This window comes from Hemibagrus wyckioides, linkage group LG28 (assembly GCF_019097595.1).
Source record: "Hemibagrus wyckioides isolate EC202008001 linkage group LG28, SWU_Hwy_1.0, whole genome shotgun sequence".
Lineage (NCBI taxonomy): Eukaryota > Metazoa > Chordata > Actinopteri > Siluriformes > Bagridae > Hemibagrus > Hemibagrus wyckioides.
The window spans coordinates 19643958-19667002 of record NC_080737.1 but is presented as its reverse complement, the minus strand read 5'-3'; the positions used below and the strand labels follow the sequence as shown (position 1 = coordinate 19667002).

General features: G+C 41.8%; 1 protein-coding gene and 1 non-coding gene across 8 annotated transcripts; both read left to right on the top strand.

The window, feature by feature from the left end:
- The first annotated feature begins 1546 nt into the window (after positions 1–1546).
- On the top strand, positions 1547–22382 carry prrc2b (proline-rich coiled-coil 2B). 7 transcript variants are annotated; one of them, XR_009203889.1, is made up of 31 exons: positions 1547–1727; positions 5020–5198; positions 5936–6113; positions 8570–8672; positions 8939–9002; positions 9730–9873; positions 10220–10524; positions 11108–11238; positions 11438–11601; positions 11812–11899; positions 11983–12115; positions 12195–12534; positions 12747–12892; positions 13171–13354; positions 13443–13647; positions 13735–15681; positions 15767–15954; positions 16068–16183; positions 16321–16462; positions 16561–16637; positions 16759–17040; positions 17216–17317; positions 17453–17639; positions 17730–17827; positions 17920–18047; positions 18145–18385; positions 18605–18772; positions 18858–18956; positions 19042–19129; positions 19203–19443; positions 20199–20336. XR_009203889.1 is itself a non-coding variant. In XM_058382763.1 (31 exons), the coding sequence occupies exons 2-31, from the start codon at positions 5084–5086 to the stop codon at positions 20361–20363; spliced, it is 6519 nt and encodes a 2172-aa protein (XP_058238746.1). In that variant the 5' UTR covers positions 1547–1727; positions 5026–5083; the 3' UTR covers positions 20364–22382. The 7 variants fall into 7 exon arrangements, 6 of the variants coding, with proteins under 6 accessions (XP_058238746.1, XP_058238747.1, XP_058238745.1 ...); XM_058382763.1 differs by having other exon boundaries at positions 5026–5198; positions 18858–18937; positions 19203–19412; positions 20199–22382; XM_058382764.1 differs by having other exon boundaries at positions 18858–18937; positions 19203–19292; positions 20199–22382.
- Positions 9921–10054, top strand: LOC131348798 (small nucleolar RNA SNORA68). The gene has a single exon (XR_009203984.1). It is a non-coding gene; the product is annotated as a small nucleolar RNA SNORA68 (small nucleolar RNA).
- Positions 22383–23045: the final 663 nt, after the last annotated feature.

Genomic DNA, 23045 nt, shown 5'->3' with positions numbered 1-23045 from the left:
ACAAAACTTTAGTATTTCAGTGTAACACAGCAGTAACCACATCTCAAACTCCACATTAATCTCCATCTTATTAAACCCCACTTGTTCAGTATGGGGTTCATTTAAAGCTTCAATCAGTTACCTGCAGATGCTGCAGCCTCTGAGCCTGTAATTGAAAGAACAATAAATTAAATTCTCATTGAGTATCACAGCTCTGATACTGGACAACATGGACCACCAGCGCCACCTGCTGACCCATACAAAGGTTTACAGAGCAAAAAAAATGAAACAAAAGGGAGCTAAATTGCAAAGATGATTGATCAGTAATCAGTAGTAATTTGACATATTTTTATTTTTCTGATCCCTGAAGAAGACCACCACAAACATGTTTCCACTTAATATTAATATTTATGTCATAAACCCTACATTAAATAATTATTTTTGTTTCCCGTCGTTAATTAGCTTCCTGTGTGAGTTGTACCGCCTCCAGTCTCTACGTTAGCACATAGCATCAGCATTAAGCAGGTTTGTGTGTGTTGATGTAGGTCTGTCGCCCCCTAGTGGAGCAGTAAAGCTAACACAGCTAACGCAGAGCAAATACTGATATAAGTACGAAAAATAAAATATTACAAAAGGAGCAAAACTACACAAAATAAAATTCACGTTTAAAGCTTGTTAACCTCAAATGCAGCTTTAAAATATTTACTTTTCGTATTTCACCAAAATTATTATTTTATTGTAATTTTATTTAGCAACTATAATTTTCGATTCTTCTTTTCTTTTAATGTGATAATGTCATATTTTTGTGTGTCAACATACAGATACAGAGATTTTAATCGAAAAATATACATATTTTTTGTCATGGTAAAATGTTAAAAAAAATTGAACACTAAAAATTGAACACTATATATATTGTAAAGCTGGAGTGTCTTCTTCTTCTTGTTTCGACTTTTCCCTTCAGGAGTCTCCACAGTGAATCATCTCTCTCCACCTATCCCTTTTCTACATCCTCAACACACCCACTAGCTTCATATCCTCATTTATTCCATCCATATTCCTCCTCGTTGACCTTCCTCTTTGCCTCCTGCCTGGCAGCTCCATGTCCAACATTCTCCTACCAATATACTCACTCTCCCTCCTCTGGACATGTCCAAACCATCTTAATCTGTCCTCCCTAACTTTGTCCCCCAAACGTCCAACATGAGCCGTCCCTCTGATGTACTCGTTCCTAATCCTGTCCAACCGTGTCACTCCCAAAGAGAACCTCAACATCTCCAGCTCTGCTCCCTCCAGCTCTGACTCCTGTCTCTTCCTCAGTGACACGGTCTCTAAACCATACAGCATGGCCGGTCTCACCACTGTCCTGTATCACCTTCCCCTTGATTCTCGCTGATATTTTTCTATCACACAGAACTCCCGACACCTTTCTCCACCCATTCCAACCTGCATTACTCTGGACTGTTGACCCCAAGTACTTAAACTCCTGATTATAAAGCTGGAGTGTAATGATCTAAAATAGCCGCCAGACGTCGCTGTTGCACGCCTACTGCACGCTACTACGTCACTTCCGACAGATTTCAGTAGGCCGAGCCGCAGCTACAGGCAACATTAAAAAAAAACGGGAAAGAAAAAAATCCCAGATTAACAAATTTTGTCCCGGAGAATCCTCATCCATCCTTTTAGATTTTAACAGCAGGTGGAAATATTTCTAAATATCTGATATAAATTGAACGCGACACGTTGATTCGGTGAGTTTTGATCTCCATCTTGATGCTAAAATCAACCTTTTTTTCCCCTTTCTGCTCTTCAGCTCCGGACTTTATTGTTGCTTTTGTTCCGAGCGGCAGCCATCTTGAATCTTTCATCTTTAATCTCCCCGTTTTTTAAACACACTGACGCTGACGTGAAGGTGCAACATTTATCCATTTTTATGATTAAAACATCACTTCTCCGGGTTTTTTTATATATATATTGATCACGAGTGTTTATTCACCGCCGCTATATTCCAGTCACGGTCCTGTATTTTCTAAAAGGGCTGTATCTATTAAAATTAGCCTTTAGCATGATGATTAGCATGACCGTTATTTATGAAGTCTCACAATGTCAGTAATGCGGATGTTTGATGTTGAAGAGTGTATATAACACAATGTAAATCAGAGTTAAGATCACATCTCTGCGCTTCTGTTTTTCCATCGCGGTAAATTAGCCCTTTGCTAGCTATGCTAACTAGCATCCTGTGATTAGCCATGTTTACATTCACTCCTAACGCAGCATTAGCATAGCATACAACATTCCTGCTTGTGATTGTGAGATAATAATATGATCAGTGCTGTTTGTTGTTTAAAAACGATCTCTCTTTTTGTTTAAAAAATTGACAATACAGTCGTATAAATATTTCCTCTCCTTTTGCCACTCGAGCAAATTGGCAGCTTGCTAGCAAACCTTGCTAGCTAATTAGCAAGCTCGAGCTCATATTCATGATGATGAGCTTGTGTCGGTTTGATCGAGTAATTATTTTAAAAACAATCGATAAAAATTAAGATTTCGTTTTTCCAGTTTAAGATTTTAACCAGTTTGTGCTCAGTCTGTGATTGTATATTTAGTCTAGCTAGCTAGCATTAGCGCTGCAGTTTGGCCTCGAGCACAGAAACACCGCTTTAAAGATTATAACTAAATTTAAGCAAGTGAAAATAATTAAACTTATTTTTTTTTTTTGACAGTTTTTTTTATATTTAGCTGGAGTGTATGTGAATCTAGGCATTGAAATGAAAAGCAGCACATTATTTTATATATATATATATATATTTCAGTGTTTAACCTAAACCTGGTTATAAAGCTTAACTAGTCGGTTTTTAACATGTTAAGTTACGGTTTTTAAACACATGGTATTTCTCCTTCAAAGCAGAATTTTGTGGGCTACACGGAGTTAAAGGGTCGTGTCCCAAACCTATGTACATCTCCTGTTCCCTTTTTTCCCCCCCTACACACTACACCAGACACTCTCATGTCCCGTATCTCTGTCTGATGAACAGTGACATCGCCTCCACTCAAATCTAACGGACTGACCTCTGATTTGTCGTCTACACCAGTGATTTAGATGTTAAACCTTTTCCTGATCCCTGCATCGAGCTTGGAACCCGAGCGTTTAGTAACTAGGAATTTTGCATAGAACTAAAGAAAGAAAACGCGTCGGCAACTCTGAATTCCCGCTTAGGATGCTGGGACGGTCCGTGAGTTCAGCAAGTGACTTCGCCTGGAATATCAGCGTCAAACGCATGAGTTTTACTGCAAAAAGTATCCACTTTAGGCTTGTTAGTGTCAGTGTTTTTGTCACCATTAGATTTTTGCTGACGAAAGATGAACATGTGGTTTTTCTTATTTTATTTATTTTTTATTTTCTGGGAGCTCCGTTTAGCTGTATTCAGTTTAGTGTAACTTATCAGAGGGATGGCGGTAATATATTTCAGAGAGGAAACTCTCACATTAAGATGAGCGCAGGAGGAGAGAGTTTCTAGGAGGTCATGTTTTCTACAAATCTGTGTGTTTCTGTAATTGCGGTCGAGGGAAGAGGTTCTGGACCTTCGTTCATGGTTGGGGCAAACCAGATTTCCAGCAACTGTCTGAAAATACAATAAAACAAAAATCGCAATGTATACAAGAAACCAACGAGCAGCTAAACGATGTGATGTCTATGTCGCTTTTCTCAGTGGAAGATGGAGGAAAACCCTGACGTGGCCAATCTGGATGGAAATAAAATCACAGAGTGAAACAATGAAATGACCCAGAACCTCCTGTGTAGATTTAATCCTGTCTGAAAAGGGTTATAATCAGGTGTCACCCTGAAGAGGATGGCTTCCTCACAGTGTGGCTCCTATTAAGGTTTATCTCAGGAAGTCTGTTCTCTCAACTTCCTCTGGTCTGCTCACAGTGGAGCTCTGATGAGTTCTCTGCTGTACTTTAGGCTCAACACAGCGATCACACGCAGGTCCTAGAGCTTCCGATTGAAGTGACCATGGTCTGATTCCTAGTGAGAAAGTGATCTTGTCTCACTGCAAGATTTCCATCCAGAGCTGAAGCAGTGCTGAGTGATCTGGAGGTTTAAATCGAGGAAAAAAGATATTTTGGATGTTATTAGTCATTTCTATCATTAACAAATGATTTATCAAGCACCAGCTTATTGATGTCAGGTGTCTGTCAGAATCAATCACTGTGCAGCGCATCCTCGTGGTCGTGTCTTTTTATTAAAAATGAGCAGAAAAGCTCTGACGTTCAGCTAGAACAGAAAGATTGTTTTGTTTTCCCAGTTCTGATGCAGGGTCGAGAGATACGGCAGCGTAGTGTCTGTATCATGAGAAACGTTCTGTTACACTACACCGAGATATCACTGGTATCCTGATTCTGTCTTCTGTTTTTAAAATAATGTTAGACTTTAATGCTTAAAATTTAGATTATTTTAAAAGTTATAGAATTACAATTTTTAAGGTTTACAGAAACAACACTTGAGGTTTGATTTGCTTGAGTGAAATAACTTTATTATTAGAAGAGGAGTGAGGCCACAGCGAGTGTGATTACTGTTTTCTTACCTGTGCAAAGAACCACACCGAGGCAGAGAGCAGGCATGGGGTCTGTTACGGAGTGTGTGTGTGTGGGAGAGAGGGAGAAAACTGACATCACAGGTCCTGATTTTCCATCAGAACACAGAGGAACACTCGTTAAATTTTAAATTCATACACATCTGTAAACTCGTGAACACACACACAGGCTGTCCTTTATTTTTTTTTCTTTAGTATTGTCCATTTAGATTTTTTAGACATCAAAGAGCTAAACTGATGTTTAATAACTGTATTTATCTCTCTAGCAGAGAGACCTTAACATGTGTGAGGTGATGAGGAGAATTCAGAAGGACGATGACAATTATACATCCTTTTTTTTTTTTTTAGTTCAGTCAGAGAGACATGGATTAAATCTGAGTTAGAGCTGCTGTTATAGAGAATGAATGTGTTAATAATGTGTTATAATGCGGTGTGTGTGTCTCTGCAGAAACAGACGGTACAGAGGAAGAGGCGCAGAGAAAAATTTCCATACTCGATGACATTTCATCGCAATGTCAGATCGTTTGGGGCAAATAACCAAGTCCAAGGATGGGAAAAGCAAGTATTCCTCGCTCAGCCTATTTGACAAGTACAAGGGAAAGTCAATAGAAACTCAGAAAACCACAGGTGAGGCACGGATACTGTACACATCACTGCTGTACATCACCTGGTGTGTTTCATTACATTTTTCTTTTTACAGTCTGAACTATTCATTTTCATTATTTTAATGTTTTATTTTTTGTCTTATCTATCTTTTTTTATAATGTTGTTCTTTCTTTTCTTTCTTTTTTTTGGTTTTGCTGCACATTTATTTTTATATTCACTGTTTTCTTTTTACACACTTTTTTTTTTATTGTAGTTCCTATTTATTTATTTATTTATTTTACTTTGTTTTTATTAAACCTATTATTTAATCTTCAGTTATTTTTATTTAAAAAAGAATTTATATTTATTGTCTTTTCCCATTTTATTGCTTTTTTTATTTTAACATTTAGTACTTATTACTTTTTATATTATTTGTTTTGTCATTTGTCTTGTTTTCTTGGTTTAAATTGTTAAATTTATTTTGTGTTTTACGTTTTACATGATTTTGTGTTTTTATTGTTAATTTTTTTATTTGTGGTTCCTTTTCCCTCTCACTGTGGTGTTACTTGGGTCAGCATTTTAATTGTTTACACAAGTCTATAGAAACTTTATATAAAAACGCACAAATGTTAAGATTTTGAAGTATTAAACACACTTTATTAGTATTATTATTAAAACATACCATTAAAAACTAATTGACACGTGTGTGTGTGTGTGTGTGTGCGCGCACTGTGTTCATTTGTTGTGGTCACTAACTGGTGTTTAATTCCCCACTGCAGTTGTTGCTCGACATGGCTTACAGAGTCTTGGTAAAGTGGCCGCTGCCCGGCGCATGCCCCCGCCTGCTCACCTGCCGAGCCTGAAGTCTGAGAACAGAGGAAACGATCCAAACGTGATTATTGTGCCCAAAGACGGAACAGGATGGGCGAACAAGCAGGAACAACCCGATCAAAAGAGGTGGGCAGTGTCTCTCTCTCTCTCTCTCTCTCTCTCTCTCTCTCTCTCTCTCAAAGCGTTAGCCAGAGAATTCCCTAAACGTTAACGGACAAAACAGCTCACACCATGTTCAACCTATAATGGTAGCACTATCACTAACAACTCACTAACTAGGTTAGTTCACTGTGTAGAGTGGAGTTATTTCCATATAGAAGGTCTGCCTTATTTTTCTTCTCCATCTTTATTAATTTATTTTCACTGCCCCTTGTAGGTTTACAAAAATTCTTGAGCTTTCCTAATTGACTTTTTTCAATCAGAGAGATATGAATAGAGAGAGCTGGTGAAATACGTATGAATGGAGAGCTGGGTCTAAAGATGGAGAATACTTTCAGAAATGTTTGTGTGTTCCTCTCTTGTCCTTGGTTTGGAAACCGAGGTGCGTCATCATGCGAGCATTTCCCCAAGCTGAAGGACCACACTCTGTGTGTGTGAGAAGAACAGGAAACTGTGTGTGAGAGATTATAAATAGGAAAGCTCAAGGTAATGCTGTGTGACTGTTGAGTTGTGATAGTGTGTGTCTCACTAAACTTTTCTAAGGATGTGTGATGTATTGGGGTTTTTTGGGTGTTGGCATAGATAGTTCATCCCCAATTTTCTGGTCAGTGTTTCAGGTTATTACTTATCAACTGTTAACCGGTCAACAAAGCAGTTTCCTCGGTCCATGAGCAGTTGATGATGCTTCAGTCATTTCCAAGCACAGTTTTTCCCCCTTTGCTGTTAATAAGTGGATAATATGCTCTACTTCATGGCTGTGGGGATTAGTGATCATTCATCTACAGGAGCATTAGTGAGATCATACTGTGATGTTGAGGAGACTTCAGTTCCAGTTCATCCCAAAGGTGGTCAGTGGGGTTGAGGCAGAGTCAGGGCTCTGTGCAGGACACTCAAGTTCTTCCACTTTCTCCAACTTTCACCTCCACACCAGGTCTTCATGGACCTGATCTGTGTGCGTCAAGATGGAACAGGGTTTGAGTTCCAGTAAAGGGAAAAGCATACAGGGACATTCTGTACAATTTTGTGCTTCAGATTTTGTGGTAACAGTTTGGGGCAGAAACACATATGGGAGTGATGGTCAGGGGACATGTACTATGGCAGCTCAAGGGCAAAATGTAAGTGCAACATATACATTATTCGGTGTGTTAAACTCAGAAGGGTGACAGAATTCTTGGTGATTTGCTGTTTAAATAGAGCTGTTTTATTTTTTTTCCCTTCATTTTTCTTTTCATCGTCCACTATCTGACCATCCTCGCTGTTCATGTGTCCCAAACAATTATTCCTGCTAATTTAGTTTCATTTTTATTTTGTTTTACATGGCTAGAATCAAATGAATAAAAAGCCCTCTTGGTTCATTTTGTGAGAATGGGCTTTCGGAGATCAGACATCTGTGATCAAAAATTACAGAAGGTGTGAGCCGTGTCTGTGGTTTGAAGTTGAAGAAAAACATTGAAAAGGAAATGTTGATTTATTTTTGGAGGTGTAAATTAAGTGTCAAGATGAAACACAGCAGTTCTGTTTATCATGATGTGTATTATGTCTCCTATCTCTTACTATACTGTATAAGTGTATGTACACCGATCAGGCTTAACATTATGATCACCTGCCTAATAATGTGTTGGTCCACCTTTTGCTACCAAAACAGCCCTGACCCGTCCTGCACTGTGTATTCTGAACCCTTTCTATCAGAACCAGCATTAACTTCTTCAGCAGTTTGATCAACAGTAGCTCGTCTGTTGGATCGGATCACACGGGTCAGCCTTCACTCCCCACGTGCATCAGTGAGCCTCAGCCGCCCATGACCCTGTCTCCGGTTCACCACTGTTCCTTCCTTGGACCACTTTTGATAGATACTGACCACTGCAGACCGGGAACACCCCACAAGAGCTGCAGTTTTGGAGATGCTCTGATCCAGTGGTCTAGCCATCACAATTTGGCCCTTCATCAAACTCGCTCAAATCCTTACGCTTGTCCATTTTTCCTGCTTCTAACATCAACTTTGAGGACAAAATGTTTACTTGTTGCCTAATATATCCCCCCCACTAACAGGTGCCATGATGAGGAGATACTCAGTCTGATTCACTTCACATAATGTGGTCGTAATGTTATGGCTGATTGGTGTATGTGTGTACATATTTAATTAAATTTATTTGATAAATTGCCCTGTTCTCTTCAGCAGCTCCAGGTTTGTTCAGTAACTGAAAGATAATTTAAGACTTTGATGATATGGAGTTTTGATAATAACACACGTGTGTGTGTGTGTATAGAGAAAACTTTACTAATCCTTCATGTCAGATATTTCTTCTTATGCTTGTTCGGATGATGCTTTATGATCATAAATGGATCTGTAAATAAAAACCTCTAATTAGCAGAGTCGACACCTCGGTGAAGATAATCATGTCTCTGCTTATTTTCCGTTTCAGTTCCGTTGTGTTGACAGCACAGCCGCCGGAGTTGCAGCAGCCGCTGCCTTTGCAGAAATCCGTCTCCAATCTTCAGAAGCCTACAGTGGCAGCCAGCCAGGAGGTAAAAAATGAAACCATTACAGTGCACAGAGCTGCGATATATTATTTCTGTTAATTTGAAGGTGATCAGGAACTCCATTAGAATTATTAAAGAGCGCAATGGTTAAACGTTATCTTGTATTTTTAATATAAAAAACATTATTGGGGTTTATTATTCTGAGAGGAACCCTGATAAACACACACCACTCTCATGGTAAAGAGTTCTTTTCAAATCCACACTTAAAAACATGAGGGACGTATTAACCTTCATGCTCCGTTTCTTTACAGAGCACAAGCACCGGTGGACCAAAGCAATGGGCACAACTAAATGGAAAGGCACTAGATCAAGATGGTAACGCTCATCACATCCTGTCACACTTTCTTTTTATCCTGTTAGATACAAACCCAAAGGTCATTGACTTGACACACGTGATGACGTACGCTACACGTGCACAAAGAAACGAGAACCTCGTCGCCTTTATCGGCTCCGAGTGCCAGTAGAAGTGTATTCAAGGCCCGACATTCAGCACGCTGGAGTCCTTGAGAATCTTTTAGGATGTGTCTGGCTTTTTAAAAAGGCTGAACGACATTGCATGATCATGCATGTGGGTGTGTGTCAAACAGAGTGGCGAACATTCTAGAGATTCCTTGTTATAAATCTTCTTCCTTGGAATCTTTGAATGTTACTTAACTTGAATTGGCCAGCACTGGTATTTGTTTATTTAAGGAGCAAGAGTGAAGAGTTTTTAATCAATTTTAAAGTTTCATTTGTATTATTATTTGTATTATTATTTAAAAAAAAAAAAAACCTTAACTTTTGGGTTATTGTTAAATTTCTGCTTTAGACTGAAACATTGCAACAATTTTCTGTTAGTTTTATTTTGTTGCCAAAAATTAGTTAAGTGCAAAGTAAATAAGCTCAATCCCTGGTAAGTTTGAGTTTACAATAAACAGCTAATTCAGATATTTATGAACGTTTAGCTCTTTGTGCCTGTTATTGTTCTCACCTGAAACCAAACAGCATGAGTCAGTGTGTACACGTTTGATGTGTGTGTGTGTAACGCTCGCGCTTCCTGTAGGTTTAAGGGTCTCAAACCGACTGCAGCCCTTCTCTCACGAGGAATTTCCGACGCTGAAAGCAGCAGGAGAACAGGACAAGGCTGGCAAGGAAAAAAGCGCCTTCGATCCGTCGTATGGGCCAGGACCAAGCCTCCGCCCTCAGAGTGAGTCTCTGACCTACGGCTCTTTTATGTCTGTTAAATACACAGCGATCGCACACAAACCCAAAGGTCATTGATTTGAAATGTGCGATGACCTACGCTACATGTGCGCAAAGCAAAAAAAACCTTGTCGCCTTCTATCCGCTCCGAATGCCAATTGAAGTGAATTCAAGGTCCGACATTCGGCGCTGACGTCCTTGAAAGTCACGTAAAAAAATAAATGTGTATAAATGAGTAAAGAAAATGTTTTTAGGCATGAGACATGAGATATAATTCTGAATGTAGGAATTCTACTTGTGTAGAAGTCACGTATACTTTTAAGTGTATTCGTGTGTGTCTGTGTGTTCAGACGTGACCAGCTGGAGGGAGGGTGGAGGGAGGTACCTGCAGCCCCCATCTCTGTCCTCAGCCCTCTCCTCTGATACAGAGGGCAAAACCAGTGCCTCTCCTGAGGCTACCAGTCCTCTTCCTCCTCCATCCTCATCTTCCACCTCCACTTCTTCCTCTTCCACCAACGCCGCCCCCGCGACGTCTCCTGACCCAAAGGACCCTTCTCTTCGACTGGCACCACCCACTCGTCGACCAACACCTGGGCTGCAGTATCAGCTCCATCACTCCTCCACCACCACCTATCATGACATGCTGCCTGCCTTTGTAAGCGTTCCATACAGTAAATGTTAATTAATACAGAAATAGCTTTATTTGTTTCAGAAGTTAAATTTTAACGTTGGTGTGTGTTTTAGTATCATTGTGGTGGTGTGTTTTTTTTTTGTTTGTTTTTTTTTCCCCCGTTTTTTAAATTATGATGATAATTATAATTTTTTCTTGATGATCATTATTGTATCTGTTACTAGACCCATGCTTCTTTTTCATCCCTTTTTGTATTTTTAAGCATTTTTTTCCCCATTTTAGTAGCTCGCATTAGTCTATAAAAATTGCTAACAAAGTCTTTATTTCTAAATAAAGGGTTTGCAGGTTTGTTAATTAGGAATTCCTTTCCAAAATTGCATGTAAATCTAAATTGTAATAAAGCAGTAATTAAAATTATTGGTTTAGAAAAGAGAGAAATCCTCAGTGAATGTCGGTCAGTTGTCACTCAGCAGATTAGGATGGGGCTTTTTTTTTTTTCTTATTTTTTCTTTTTCCCTCCGCAGTAGAAAAGTTTAGCTTATAATGCTGCATGTTACCTTTCACATGTTGCTAAATGTTTTTAAATGCCCCTTCACTCCCCATCCAGATGTGTCCCAAGGAGACTCGTGATGGCCCGGGTTCTTCCGAGCACGGCTCTGCTGCTGCTGTTGTTGCCCCTATGCGCTTTGATGCTCGACCCACGTTTAGACCCACTTATCCTCCTCCTGAGCCAACCAAGTGAGTACTTGTATACCCTTAACAGCCTGTGACCACAGAACACTCGTTTACGGTCCATGCTGATGTTCTAAAACGAAAACTTCCAGTATCTGAAAGTTTGCTGTTTTATAAAATATTTATTATAAATCCTTGTAGTTATAATTAGGAACAGATTCAAATTTGTGATTCGATTTAAATTAATGACCCGTTCTGTTTGTAGCGGAGACGTAAGGAGAGAGAATCGTTTTGCCCGGGTCCCATCTCGTCCCTCTCCCCGGCCAATTCGGCGTCCTGGAGACCGGCCTTCCCGTCCTGCCATCATCAACCCAGACGATCTGAAAGACCTGGACGACCTGGACAATGACTGCGAGGACGGATGGGCAGGTAAACACGCAAAACAAATCAAAAGAAAGAATGCTGGAAATAATACGCATGCTGTTACAACAGTAACATAATTTTACATTCTTCTTCAGATTGTATAAACACTGGACTATAATCACTTTTTAAAGTTACAGCTCTAGTCACAAATGTTTTGTAGCTAGTTATGATACACTGCTCAGATGTTTGGTATAAACAAACTGATCATCATTCCAGGTCTTCATGAGGAGGTGGATTACAGTGAGAAGCTCAAATTCAGTGACGATGAAGAGGATCATTCCCCCAGTGAGAAGAGCAAGATCTGGTGTGTCTTTTAATCATTTTATCGTAAATGAATAAATAGGTCTACTTGAGCACCGTAGTAATTTACAGGATTGTTGTTATTAGGGGAGAGTGGGAGTCTCGTCGTGACCGCCAGTCATCCATGAGCTCGGATGGTCAGGAGGACACGTACCATCACCAGCACGATCCTTTGCCTTCCAGAAAAGCCAACAGCAGATACGGCTCCACAGAGTCGCAGGTAATAAAAGCAAGAGCTCTCAATCGTCGCAAATAATCTTCTCTGAGGTTTTGTTTTATTTACGTATTTATTTTATTAGCCACAGCAGAAGAGCAGCGGCGTGAGTGAGTCTGTGGAGGAACAGGATGAGCATCAGCGTTCTGCTCCTCTTCCTCCTCGGGGAAAATTCATCTCTCCGGACGTCTCTGAGGCCGTGGAAAGGGCACGTCGAAGGCGTGAGGAGGAGGAGAGGCGTGCGCGAGAGGAGAGACTGGCTGCTTGTGCTGAGAAACTCAAGAAACTGGACGAGAAATTCGGCAAAATCGAGAGACCAGCACACCCTGGAGACGCGCATGGAGCAGAAAGTAAGGAGCTTTTGCTGTCACCTGGGAGAGAGATAGGAAAACCTCATCAGGAAGCCTGGCAGCATGGAAATAAAGGTACAAACAATAGACTGAGTAACAAGTAAAGGTGATCTGTGTTTAAATATATATTATGTATTTTTTTTATTATTATTTAAATTATGCTCTGTGTATGTTTTCAGGTTATTGGTTAAGTGAGGAATAAATAATTTTATCATTTAATGGCTTCACGCTTCTACTGCTGTCTGTGTATCTCGATTGATCATCCTGCTTCCTTTTTACTCCTGCAGATGTTTCCGAGCAGAAATCCGACTCGCTTCACAGCCAGGATTACAGAGATGATTTCAGCTACAGGAGCGAGGACGATGGTCCTGACTACCCTCAACGGCACCAGAAAGCTGTTCCCCCACGCTTCCAAAAGCAGCAGCAGCAGCAGGTGAGCAGCTGCAGCTAAAATCCCTTTGGGCATGACGAGCTTTAAAGTTTTAATCCTGTAATTCTCCAGGATCAGCCTTTACCGCATTTCAAAGGCGAGCACGTATCTGCTGTCGTAGAACCCGTGTAGTCTGTCATCAGACATTTGTGGGAACTTTGATCCCTCTCTTCCCTCAAATACAGTGTGGATTATTTATGTTTGAAGATTTGAAGCTCAGCCACGGTGATATTGGTGATGTGGTATCAATTCAATTTAAATTTTTCTGTTTGTGTTTTTAGGATCAGGTGTATAAGATGCAGCAGTGGCAGCAGTCAGGCTCCGGTCCATCTCAGAGAGGCTATTACCCCCCTCACGTGCTTGGCTTTGACCCCCGCTGGATGATGATGCCCCCTTACATGGACCCACGCATGACCCAGGGGCGCTCGACAGTCGATTATTATACTTCTAACGTCCATTCTTCTGGTATGTTAATCAACCCAGAACCAGAAACATAGAATTTTTGCTTAATACAGAAGGTATTTATTTACACGCTTTTTTTCTACCGGCGTAGGGAAGTCAGCCGTGCAGCAGGACCGCCTCAACAGCCCTGGGTCTGCGTCAGACGAGGGCTGCCATCCCAGCATGCACCAAGAAAAGAGAGCACTCTCTGAGTCATACTCAGTTTGGTGCCAAGATGGCTACCCACCAGCACGCAGTTTCACCCCACCTTACCAGAGACAGCACGAGAGTGCTGAGAGGAGTCAGGCAGATGACAGGTACTCGAGACTTCCTTTTTAACTCCTGTATGTGTTTAGAAAAAGTAAAAACTTGCAATTTGAGTTTCATTGGTTTTCATTTTGCAGGAGCGATCGGTCATGTTCTCAGCAGGACTTGTATGAGGATAGAGGGTTAGAACGGTGTGAAAGTCCTTCAGAAGATCTCCTCCATCAGAGCTACCGCCCAAGTAGAGGATCCGATATATCTCTTGGTTCACAGCGAGACGAAGACACGCCTCAGCCACCAGGACACAGTGAGTACTTAAAACCCGAGCACCAGAAGGATGCTTCCTCTAACCGGCACCAGAGAGACAATCTGGATTCTCGTGATGAAGCGTGTGAGGGTAAGGAGAAAAGTTTTGACTCTGGTTTCTGGAGGAAAGACGACTCTCTGAAGAAAGATAAAGACGTCGTGCAGTGGTCCGATCCAGGGTCTAGCAGTAGCAGTGGGGTCGGCCAACCGTCCGAAACGATTGGCAGAACCCTCAGGAGGACGGGTCCTATCAAGAAACCGGTGCTCAAGGCCCTAAAAGTGGAGGACAAGGAGAACGAGAAACCCAAATCTGAACCAGAGGAGAAGCCTGTTCCATACAGACTTGAGAAGGAAGTCCTTACCAATGTCTATGACCTGAAAAAGGACAACCAGCCTTCAATCAGCAGGCATCCAGCTCCCCCAGTGGCCTCTCACGAGGATAAACAATCTTCTCGTCAAAAAATCGAGAAATCGAGCAACCTGAATGAAGAATCCAGCAAGGAGAATGGCTGGGATGGCAGTAATTCCCAGGTGAAGGAGAACTCTGAAAGCAGAGAACCTCCAGCGCCTCGTCGCAACAACTGGATCTTTATCGATGAAGAGCAGGCGTTTGCTGGAGCCAGAGGGGCAGGGCGAGGTCGAGGCAGAGGTTTCAGAGAGTTTAACTCGCGGGGTGGAGGCCGAGGAGGGCGCAGCGACAACAATAGGGGTGTGTACAACACCGGAAATATCCAGCGAACAGGCCGGGGTCGAGGGTCGAGGGATTTTGTCAAAACTGAGGATTTGCAAAGAGGCAAACCACGAAGACGGAATGTGAGCGAGACTCTGAGCGAGGCCTCAGAATATGAAGAGCTGCCTAAACGGCGCCGCCAGAAAAACGGAGAGAACGGAGAAGCTGCTTATTCCACTTCTGGAGATACTAAAAGGGCAGATAGGGATTCATGGCGTTCTAATAAGATTTACAATAACGATCAGAGCACTAGTGTAGAAGTGAGGGAAAAACCCTCAAAGATGAGAAGTTTCGGACGCTCCCTTCCTCCACGCCTGAACACAGGATATAACCGTGGGTTTGGATCAAAAGATTTTTCCACTTGGAGGGGAAGAGGGAACCAGTTTGCAAGCGGATCCATTCAGGAGAACGGCTACAACTTTACAGGCGACTCCTTCTCTAGAAAATCTGCAGAAGGTGACTCTCTTAAATATCCTCCAAAGTTTGCTTCGTCTTTTGAGAATGGAGTCGAAGATCGGGAAGGAGACTACCATTTAGACAACGATAATTCTGATAACCGGCCACTGAGAAGGCGACGCCCTCCCCGCCAAGACAAACCTCCGCGATTTAGACGTCTACGCCAGGAACGAGAAACCGGAGGGCAGTGGAACAGTGATGAGTACGTCAACGGGGATTTCACAAATCCTTGGTCAGGTCGATCCAAAACGGGAGAAGACCATTGGCCTGGTCAGTATTCTGGAAATAGGCAGCAGGATTTCCTGCCTCAGGGTGAGGACTGGGAGACTGGCTCAGAAAACAGTGACTTGAATGACTGGAGAGAGAAACGTGGCGATGCACCTGTGGAACCAGGCCATGGAGAGCCAGGCTCTGAGAAACGAGAGCTCTCCAAGAGAAGTTTCTCTAGCCAGCGCCCTCTGGTGGACAGACAGAATCGTAAGAGTGACATTTTGGAGAGCACGAAGATGCCTCGATCCACAGACACTCCATCTAGCGGTGGTTCATCTAACCGAAACGACGGGTGGCAGAACGGAGTAGCGACCAACTGCAGACGGTGAGTTCAGATGGTCTGATAGAGACATGTCCGCTTATCTGTGTAGTAAGCTAGAAGAAATAGTTACCGGTTTTATTTTGTGCAGGAGTTCTGAGGACACCGCTTCGGGCTTGAATGCAGGGCCGGTGTATGGTGTGGAGCAGACAGAAGACGCCCTGTCCACCAGCAATACTGAAGCTTCGGGGAAGAAGCTGGAGAAAGATCTAAAGCCGAGGAGCATGAAGGGAGACATATCTGAGCCTCTTTCACAATACGACATCAACAGCTATCCAAGTAAGAGCCAAATTAAAGCAAAAAGAATCTGGATTTTTATTCATTAATAAATGTTTTATAATTTGCTACATACAGGGAAAACTCATGTTTAAAAGTGGAACTCTTTCCAACAGTTGAAAGCGATTCAAGAGTCTCAATTCCGAGTCCTGACGGATTCCAGGATGCCCTCGCCAAAAAACAGCGGCGTCCACAGGAAGACGAGCGAAGGAGGAAGGAGCAAGGAGCGCCTGTGAGTTTTAGTCAATTCAACTTATAGTAACACTTACAATAAAGAAAAATTGTAAAATAATTTAATATATCAAGTTAATCTTATGAGAAAAGAACTATATAGATTGTTTTGAAATTTAAAATTGTGTGTGTCCACAGGTAACGGTAAAGAACAGAGCAATCACTTCAAAAATGCCTCCTCGTTTCGCCAAGAAGCAGGGCGGTATCTCCATCGAGCAGCCCGATGAAACGCTCTCAAGCAATAACCTTGGCACTGAGATCTGGGAGACCAACAGCACAGGTAACACCATACTCCTCTTCAATCTGATATAGGAATGGCTTTAACAAATGAACAGGTTTTGTACAGTTCCATAATTGTTTTTTTCCTTCACTCTGAAGCTCTTGCAGTTCAGTCGTCTGGTGGAGACTCGTGGACAAAGCAGGTTTCATACACCGGGAGTGAACCAAATTCAGAGGTTGTGCTTGATTTATTAATATTTCTCTTTCAAAAAGTTAACAAATACTTAGTGTCTATAAATATTTATTAGATTTTTTTTTTTTATTATTTATTCATTGCCGTAACTCTGTCTCTTCCAGGATTCAGATGCAGGACCAGAGCAGAGCAAAGAGCACAAACCGGGACCTATCGGAAATGAGCGCTCCCTGAAGAACCGCAAGGGTTCTGAGGGAGTAGAGCGTCTGGAAGGCCCCATCACTCCCGTTAACGGAGTGGACATCCATGTTGAAAACGTCCTCCCCGTCCCACCCATCGAGTTCGGAGTCAGTGCCAAGGACTCGGACTTTAGCCTCCCTCCAGGATCGGCACCGGTGGCCGTGTCCAACCCGGTCACCAAACTGCAGGATGCTCTTGCCAGCAATGTGGGTTTCAGGAGCTTCATTGCAGTGTTGTTAACGTTACCTTGTTGGTTACTATTATAGATGCTGTTCTAGTTGTTGTTACTGTGATAATGTTTGTTACAGTGTACTTATTTATTTTATACTTATCTTCATAGCATACAAATTTTTTGCCTGATCTGTTTTGTGTGTGTTTTAGGCTGGCCTTGCTCAGGGTATTCCTATGCTGCGCAGAGATCACCTGCAGCCTGGCATAAACCTCAATCCCATTTCCTTCCCCACCACTGACCTCACACTCAAGGTACATCACACTGCATGTACAAGGAGATTTAGATAAACCCTTTAGCCATGCACATGCATGTGTTAGAGCCTTGTGTTAACAGGATTTGGTTTCTACAGTTTAATATTTCGTTGCTATTTACACCACTCTGTGCAGATGGAGTCTGCTCGTAAAGCCTGGGAGAACTCTCAGTCCCTCCCTGAGCAGGGTTCTCCAGGCGGCGCCGGGTCAGTCACTCAGCCCCCCTGCAGCTCATCCAGTGCAGTCAGCTACAGCTCTTTTGGAGGTGTCTCCATGCCTCCTATGCCTGTAGCCTCTGTCGCTCCCTCCGTCTCCATGCAAGGTCAGATTTTTTCTCATGTCTGTCTTTCAGGACTGAAAGCAGTTCTTTTTATGTATGTTTCACCTTTAAATGTTTTTGTCACCTGTGTAGGTAATCACATCCCACCTCTGTACCTGGATGGCCACGTGTTTCCAAGCCAGCCTCGTTTGGTGCCTCCAACAATGACTCAGCAACAGAGCTACCCTCAGGTTAGAAGCTGATTAACCTGTAATGCAGTGTAATGTTTCCTCACAGTTCCTGGTTTTGGTCATAAATTCATATTTCCTTGTGTGTGTATCAGGCTGCAGCTGCTCAGCAGATCCCCATCTCCCTCCACACATCTCTGCAGGCTCAGGCTCAGCTGGGACTCCGGGGTGGTCTGCCCGTCTCTCAGTCCCAGGAGATGTTCAACTCAATCCCTACTTTCCGGTACGCAAAATAAAATCCAGAAATAATTTTTGCTGCCCATGGGGAATGGTGAACAATCGTCCATTTATTTATTTTTTTCCTTGATTTTTACCTGCAGGTCACAGGTGTACATGCAGCCCAGCCTCTCCCACCCGAGTGCGATGGTGCTTTCTGGAGCAGCCCCTCTCAAAGGGCCATACTCGGCATTCCCCGGCATGCAGCCTTCGGAGATGGTGAAGCCACAATCCGGCTCACACTTCCAGCCGATTAACGGCAGCCAGGCCCTGGTTTACGACAGCGCCATCAACCAGGCTGCAGGAATGGGCACGTCTCAGCTCATGGACTCGCAGCTCATTCAGGTATTGTGATTTATTTTGTTAATCTGTCCACGATAAAAAAAAAATCTGGTGTCTGAAACAATTATAGCCATGTTGGTTTGACGTCACATGCAGAACTCGGGTTAATGTCTCGGGTTGTTAGGAGCTCTTAGGGGTTTCTAGTTGGACGATCTGGATTTGGTGTTTTAGACCAGTGTATGGAGTTTAAATTGAACCTGTATGTTTTGTACACGTTTGTAGGTGACGGTGCCTTTACCTGGCTCTCAGCTGCGTTACGGCTCGGCCCAGCAGCACCTGATCCTCCCGCAGTCCATCCAGCTCCAGCAGGGACAGAACCTGTCCGTCGGTGCCCCACGCCGCATCATCCCCCCTGCATCCCAGCCGCCTGTCATCGCGGCCAGCCGAGAGGTGACCAGATAACTATTGGTTTTGGTTGTGTTCTTGATTTTTTGTTTTTTTTCCTCCCATTTACCTTTATATTTTGGTTTTTCAGCCATCTCAGCTGGAGATGAAAGGATTTCAATTTCCTGATAAAACCAGCCACTCACCTGGGATACCTGGTGGCTCGTACAGGTGCGTACCCGCTGCACAAGTGAGCTTACTGGTTTTTTACTCTCTATTTATTTATTTTTTTAATCTTAAATCCTTACTAATTTCCTTTTCATCTTTTGCTCCAGACCAGGTTCAGCCAGCCCCAGTGGGAAGCCGTCGGGCCCCGGTGCCCCCCCGAATGTCGGCCCGCTCCCCGGACATTACACTCAACAGGTGTGTACCTTTACAGAAAATTCCCAGCGCACACCTTTTAACCATTCCTAACTATTTGTTTTCTTTCTCTCAGGTGCCCCCTCCACAGGGCAACATGGTGATGCACATGCGTACCCCTACCAGCGGGCCTTTCCCAAACCCCATCCAGAGACCTGTAATGCAGGTAAACAAGGCTGTAATTATGCACTCTACCCCTTACACGAGCCCAGGCCGCGATCCTACCCACTCCACTCCCCCTACCAACCCGGAGCCCCCTAACAAGGGTGCAGAGGAGGGCACGAAGGTGAGCCACCCACTGTACAAAAAAAATATAGGTAATTCCAGTTCATCCACTTCTTTTATTTTTCTCATATTTGTGTATTTGTACAATCAAAATATAAAACATTGCAGCTATGAAACATTGTTAATCATTTTTAAATATTATGCTCAGTTTTACCTTGATTGCCAGATGTTTATTTAAAAAAATAAAGAAACTGCTGTTATATTACCATATAATATAAAAACTGAGTAATGGAGTGGTGTGGTGCTATGTGTATTAAATGCTGTGGAACATCCACAAAATAATTGTATTTAATGTTAATGCATATAAAGTAATGTGTAATGCATGCAGAAGCTAGGCAGTGTTCCTTATTTGTGCATGCTGAAGCTTTTCATGTGGAGCTGTGAAATGTTTAGCGATTTCATTTCGACATTAAACACATCACTGAGCTCTCAGCTTTCCTCCATCATCGTGATTGTCGTCATGAGCTGCGTCTCAAATCCAAAAAACTTACATTCTGTAAATCTTTACCAGTCTAAAAAAATCCAGATGCTGACTAATACTCGTATCAAGAAAGAATTAAAACTGAAGAAATCGTGCATTATTTACACAGGACTTGTAGAAAAGTGACTCAGCATTAAAATAAGTCTCTCGTTGTAAGTCTAAGCATTCTCCCCTTTATTTTGGAGACTGTTCTATTAAAATGATCTTCACCACTCCAGCTGTCGGAATTATGTAATGATGTTTTTATAATGTATTTAAAGCACGTTTTATGGCACTGATGGTCTCCTTTCTGTCGTTCTTGTGAAGGTCCTTCGTGAGGCTCGGCAGGTTGTATCCGATCTGAAAGTGTCCTCTTCCTCATCTGTAATTCCTGGGAAACTGCAGGAGGCCGCTGTAGTTGGACCGGGGAAGCCGAACCGCACCGGAGCCATTAAACCACAGAGCGTTAAAGTGGAGGAGAGCAAGGCCTGATAATGGAGCTGATGCATCCTTCACTTCATCATGTGGAGGCTCTGAGCTAGAACCAAGGACTCTCTCTCTCTCTCTTTCTCTCTCTCTCTCTCTCTCTCTCTCTCTCTCTCTCTCTCTATTTCTCACTCATTAGTTTGTTTGTCATTTGTCCTTCATCCGTCACTGGACCACCACAGACTGAACCATAGGAGCACCAGAACGGGACACTTCCTGCTAAAGCACCGTATAGAGAGATATATCTAAATATATCTATATATAAAAATGTATTACTTATATTATTTATATATATATATATATATATATATATATATATATATATATATATATATATATATTACACATACACACACAGACGTGATAGCTTGGGACTCTTCTAAGCAGACTCTCTTCAAGATCCTCGTTATTTATTTTCCATTTCAAGAAGAATGATTTAAAAAAAAAAAAGAAGAAAAAAGAAACCCTCATGGTGAGTTGTTTTGTCACCCCGCCCCCTTCGCCAAAATCGCCCCACCAGCGGGGTCGAGCTGTAGTTTTCTGAGCAGCGTGACTGAGGATTGATGAACGTGTCTTGATGAACTGCAGTGTGTCATTTTTACTGGAAACCATGACATTTTAGCCTTTTTTTTTTTTTTTTTTTTTTTTTTTAAATAAATATATGAAATATCCTAATCAGCGCCTTTTTGCTCTGTTATGAAAGGGCACATTTTACTCAAATAAAACTGTCACACCCCATAATTTGAGGATTTTTGTTCTAGATATCTACTCGTGAAAGACTGAAGCTTTTTGGGGTTTTTTTTTCTTTTTTTTACTTTATATTTTTACCTTCCAGTGTGCGAAAATCCAGTCTTTGACCCTTTTTTGGTTTTTAAAGCACCGTGTCAGCGTTTAAAGGAATATAAGTGTGTGTGTGTGAGAGAGAGATTCATTATATAATTTTTGAGCTGTTTGAAACACTAAGTGTGTGTGTGTGAGAGGGAGAGAGAGAACATAGGGCACTTGAACGTTAAAATGGTGCTTGGATTTTTTTTTTCCGTGTAGTATCTGATCTGTTGCTGTAGGAATTGGTGATTATTTTGTTAAACAAGACCTGAAATTGTAAAAGATCATTTTTTCCTGCCACCCTCTGCCTCTTTCCTACTGAATCGTGGCTGCATTAAAGTGTCGAGTCGCTGTTTAAAGGCGAAAAAAGGAAGCAAAGCTGTTTCAGTTTCAAGTTAAAATAAACTCAGATCAGGTGTGAAGAGCCTGAAAGATCAGTTTTAAATGTTCTCCTGAAGTGAAGTGGGTGTTAGTTTTGTTTAAACCCCATGCAGTCTTGTTACTCATCAGATTTAGTGTGATATGGATATTGTGCTCATGTATCTCTTAGCCCTGATAGATGATCAACATGAAAGGGGTTAACGCATTGTCCAGAGGATTTAATGGATTTCACGAGCAACACGGCTTCTCTTTTCATTTTGTTTAGTTTTTGTTGTAAACACGTGTTGGTGAAACTCGACTGCGCGGTGAAATACACACACAGTGTTCGAGGATATCAGCCGAGCATCTCCTCATCCCACAACCACATGGAAAATTTAAAAAGGTGCTTTTGGCTGTCAAAAAAATAAACAAGAACTTTGTGCCGGTGTAAATAGAGGCTCCTCCTGCCTGCTGTGGAACGTGTGAGGAACGCTTTAAAGACTTTTCCTATTCCACAAACGGGACGTTGTTCGTTTTGGGGTTTTTTTCCTCCACCTCCTGTTTGAGAAGTGAATCTGATCGGCGTACGTCGGACCCACCTCATTATCTGTACAGGCTCACGTCTTTTCCTCTGTAAACTCCTCCAGCGTTCCTTTTTTTCCTTTTGCGTATTTAAGTTCTGTTGTCCGGGCCGCTCCTCGGTTCCTGCAGCCTTTTCTCCTTACATGTTGTTTATCCTCTGCTTTCAGAGATGTAAAACATAATTGCTCTTTTTTTCCTCTTGTATAATGAACTCATTGAGAAGGGAAAAAACTGAAATAAAGCAAACTGCTTTTTCAATGGCTTTGTTCCCGTGAAGCTTTTGCTCTGTGTGTGTGTGTGTGTGTGTGTGTGTGTGTGTGTGTGTGTGGGGTGTGACTTTATAGATGCTTTATTAATGACTCTGGAAAAGATGATGAAGAGGTGTGTAAAGTCGCCACACCTCATGCACTCGGTGAACACCAAGATATTTATTTTTCTTATTTATATCCGATGAGCAGCTCCTTGGATTTTTAAGCAATATACCGCATCAGAGTATATCTATAATATCATGCAAAATTATTACTGCTTTTTTAAAAAAAAAAAAAACTAGCTATTAAAGTTTTAAAACATGACTTGTTTAATTTGCTTTTTTTTTAGCCATTTTTAATGTTTTTTTTTTTTTTTAAAATGGATATCAGTCATTAGTTTTTTTTTTATTATTATTATTTATTTTTATTATTTACCTGTTAATATTTTTTAGCCTGTTTCTCCATTTATTTCACTAATTGGATGAACAATTTGTTTATTTTTTTTAACTGGGCCTTGTTATAGACTGCTGTTTATTTTGGTTTGTTTTTAAAGTTATAAAACATTAAGATCATATCCATTTAATCTCATTTGTAGTTGTTCTTGTTGACTGAACACTAAACCGATGAGGTAGGGCTCAATCCCAAATATCTTCTTCCTCGATACAGAAGTGCA

Coding starts and splice junctions, on each gene's coding strand:
- prrc2b (XM_058382763.1), top strand. CDS start 5,084: ATGTCAGATCGTTTGGGGCAAATAACCAAGTCCAAGGATGGGAAAAGC. Junction 5,199..5,935: donor AGAAACTCAGAAAACCACAG/GTGAGGCACGGA, acceptor TCCCCACTGCAG/TTGTTGCTCGACATGGCTTA. Junction 11,239..11,437: donor CCTCCTCCTGAGCCAACCAA/GTGAGTACTTGT, acceptor TTCTGTTTGTAG/CGGAGACGTAAGGAGAGAGA.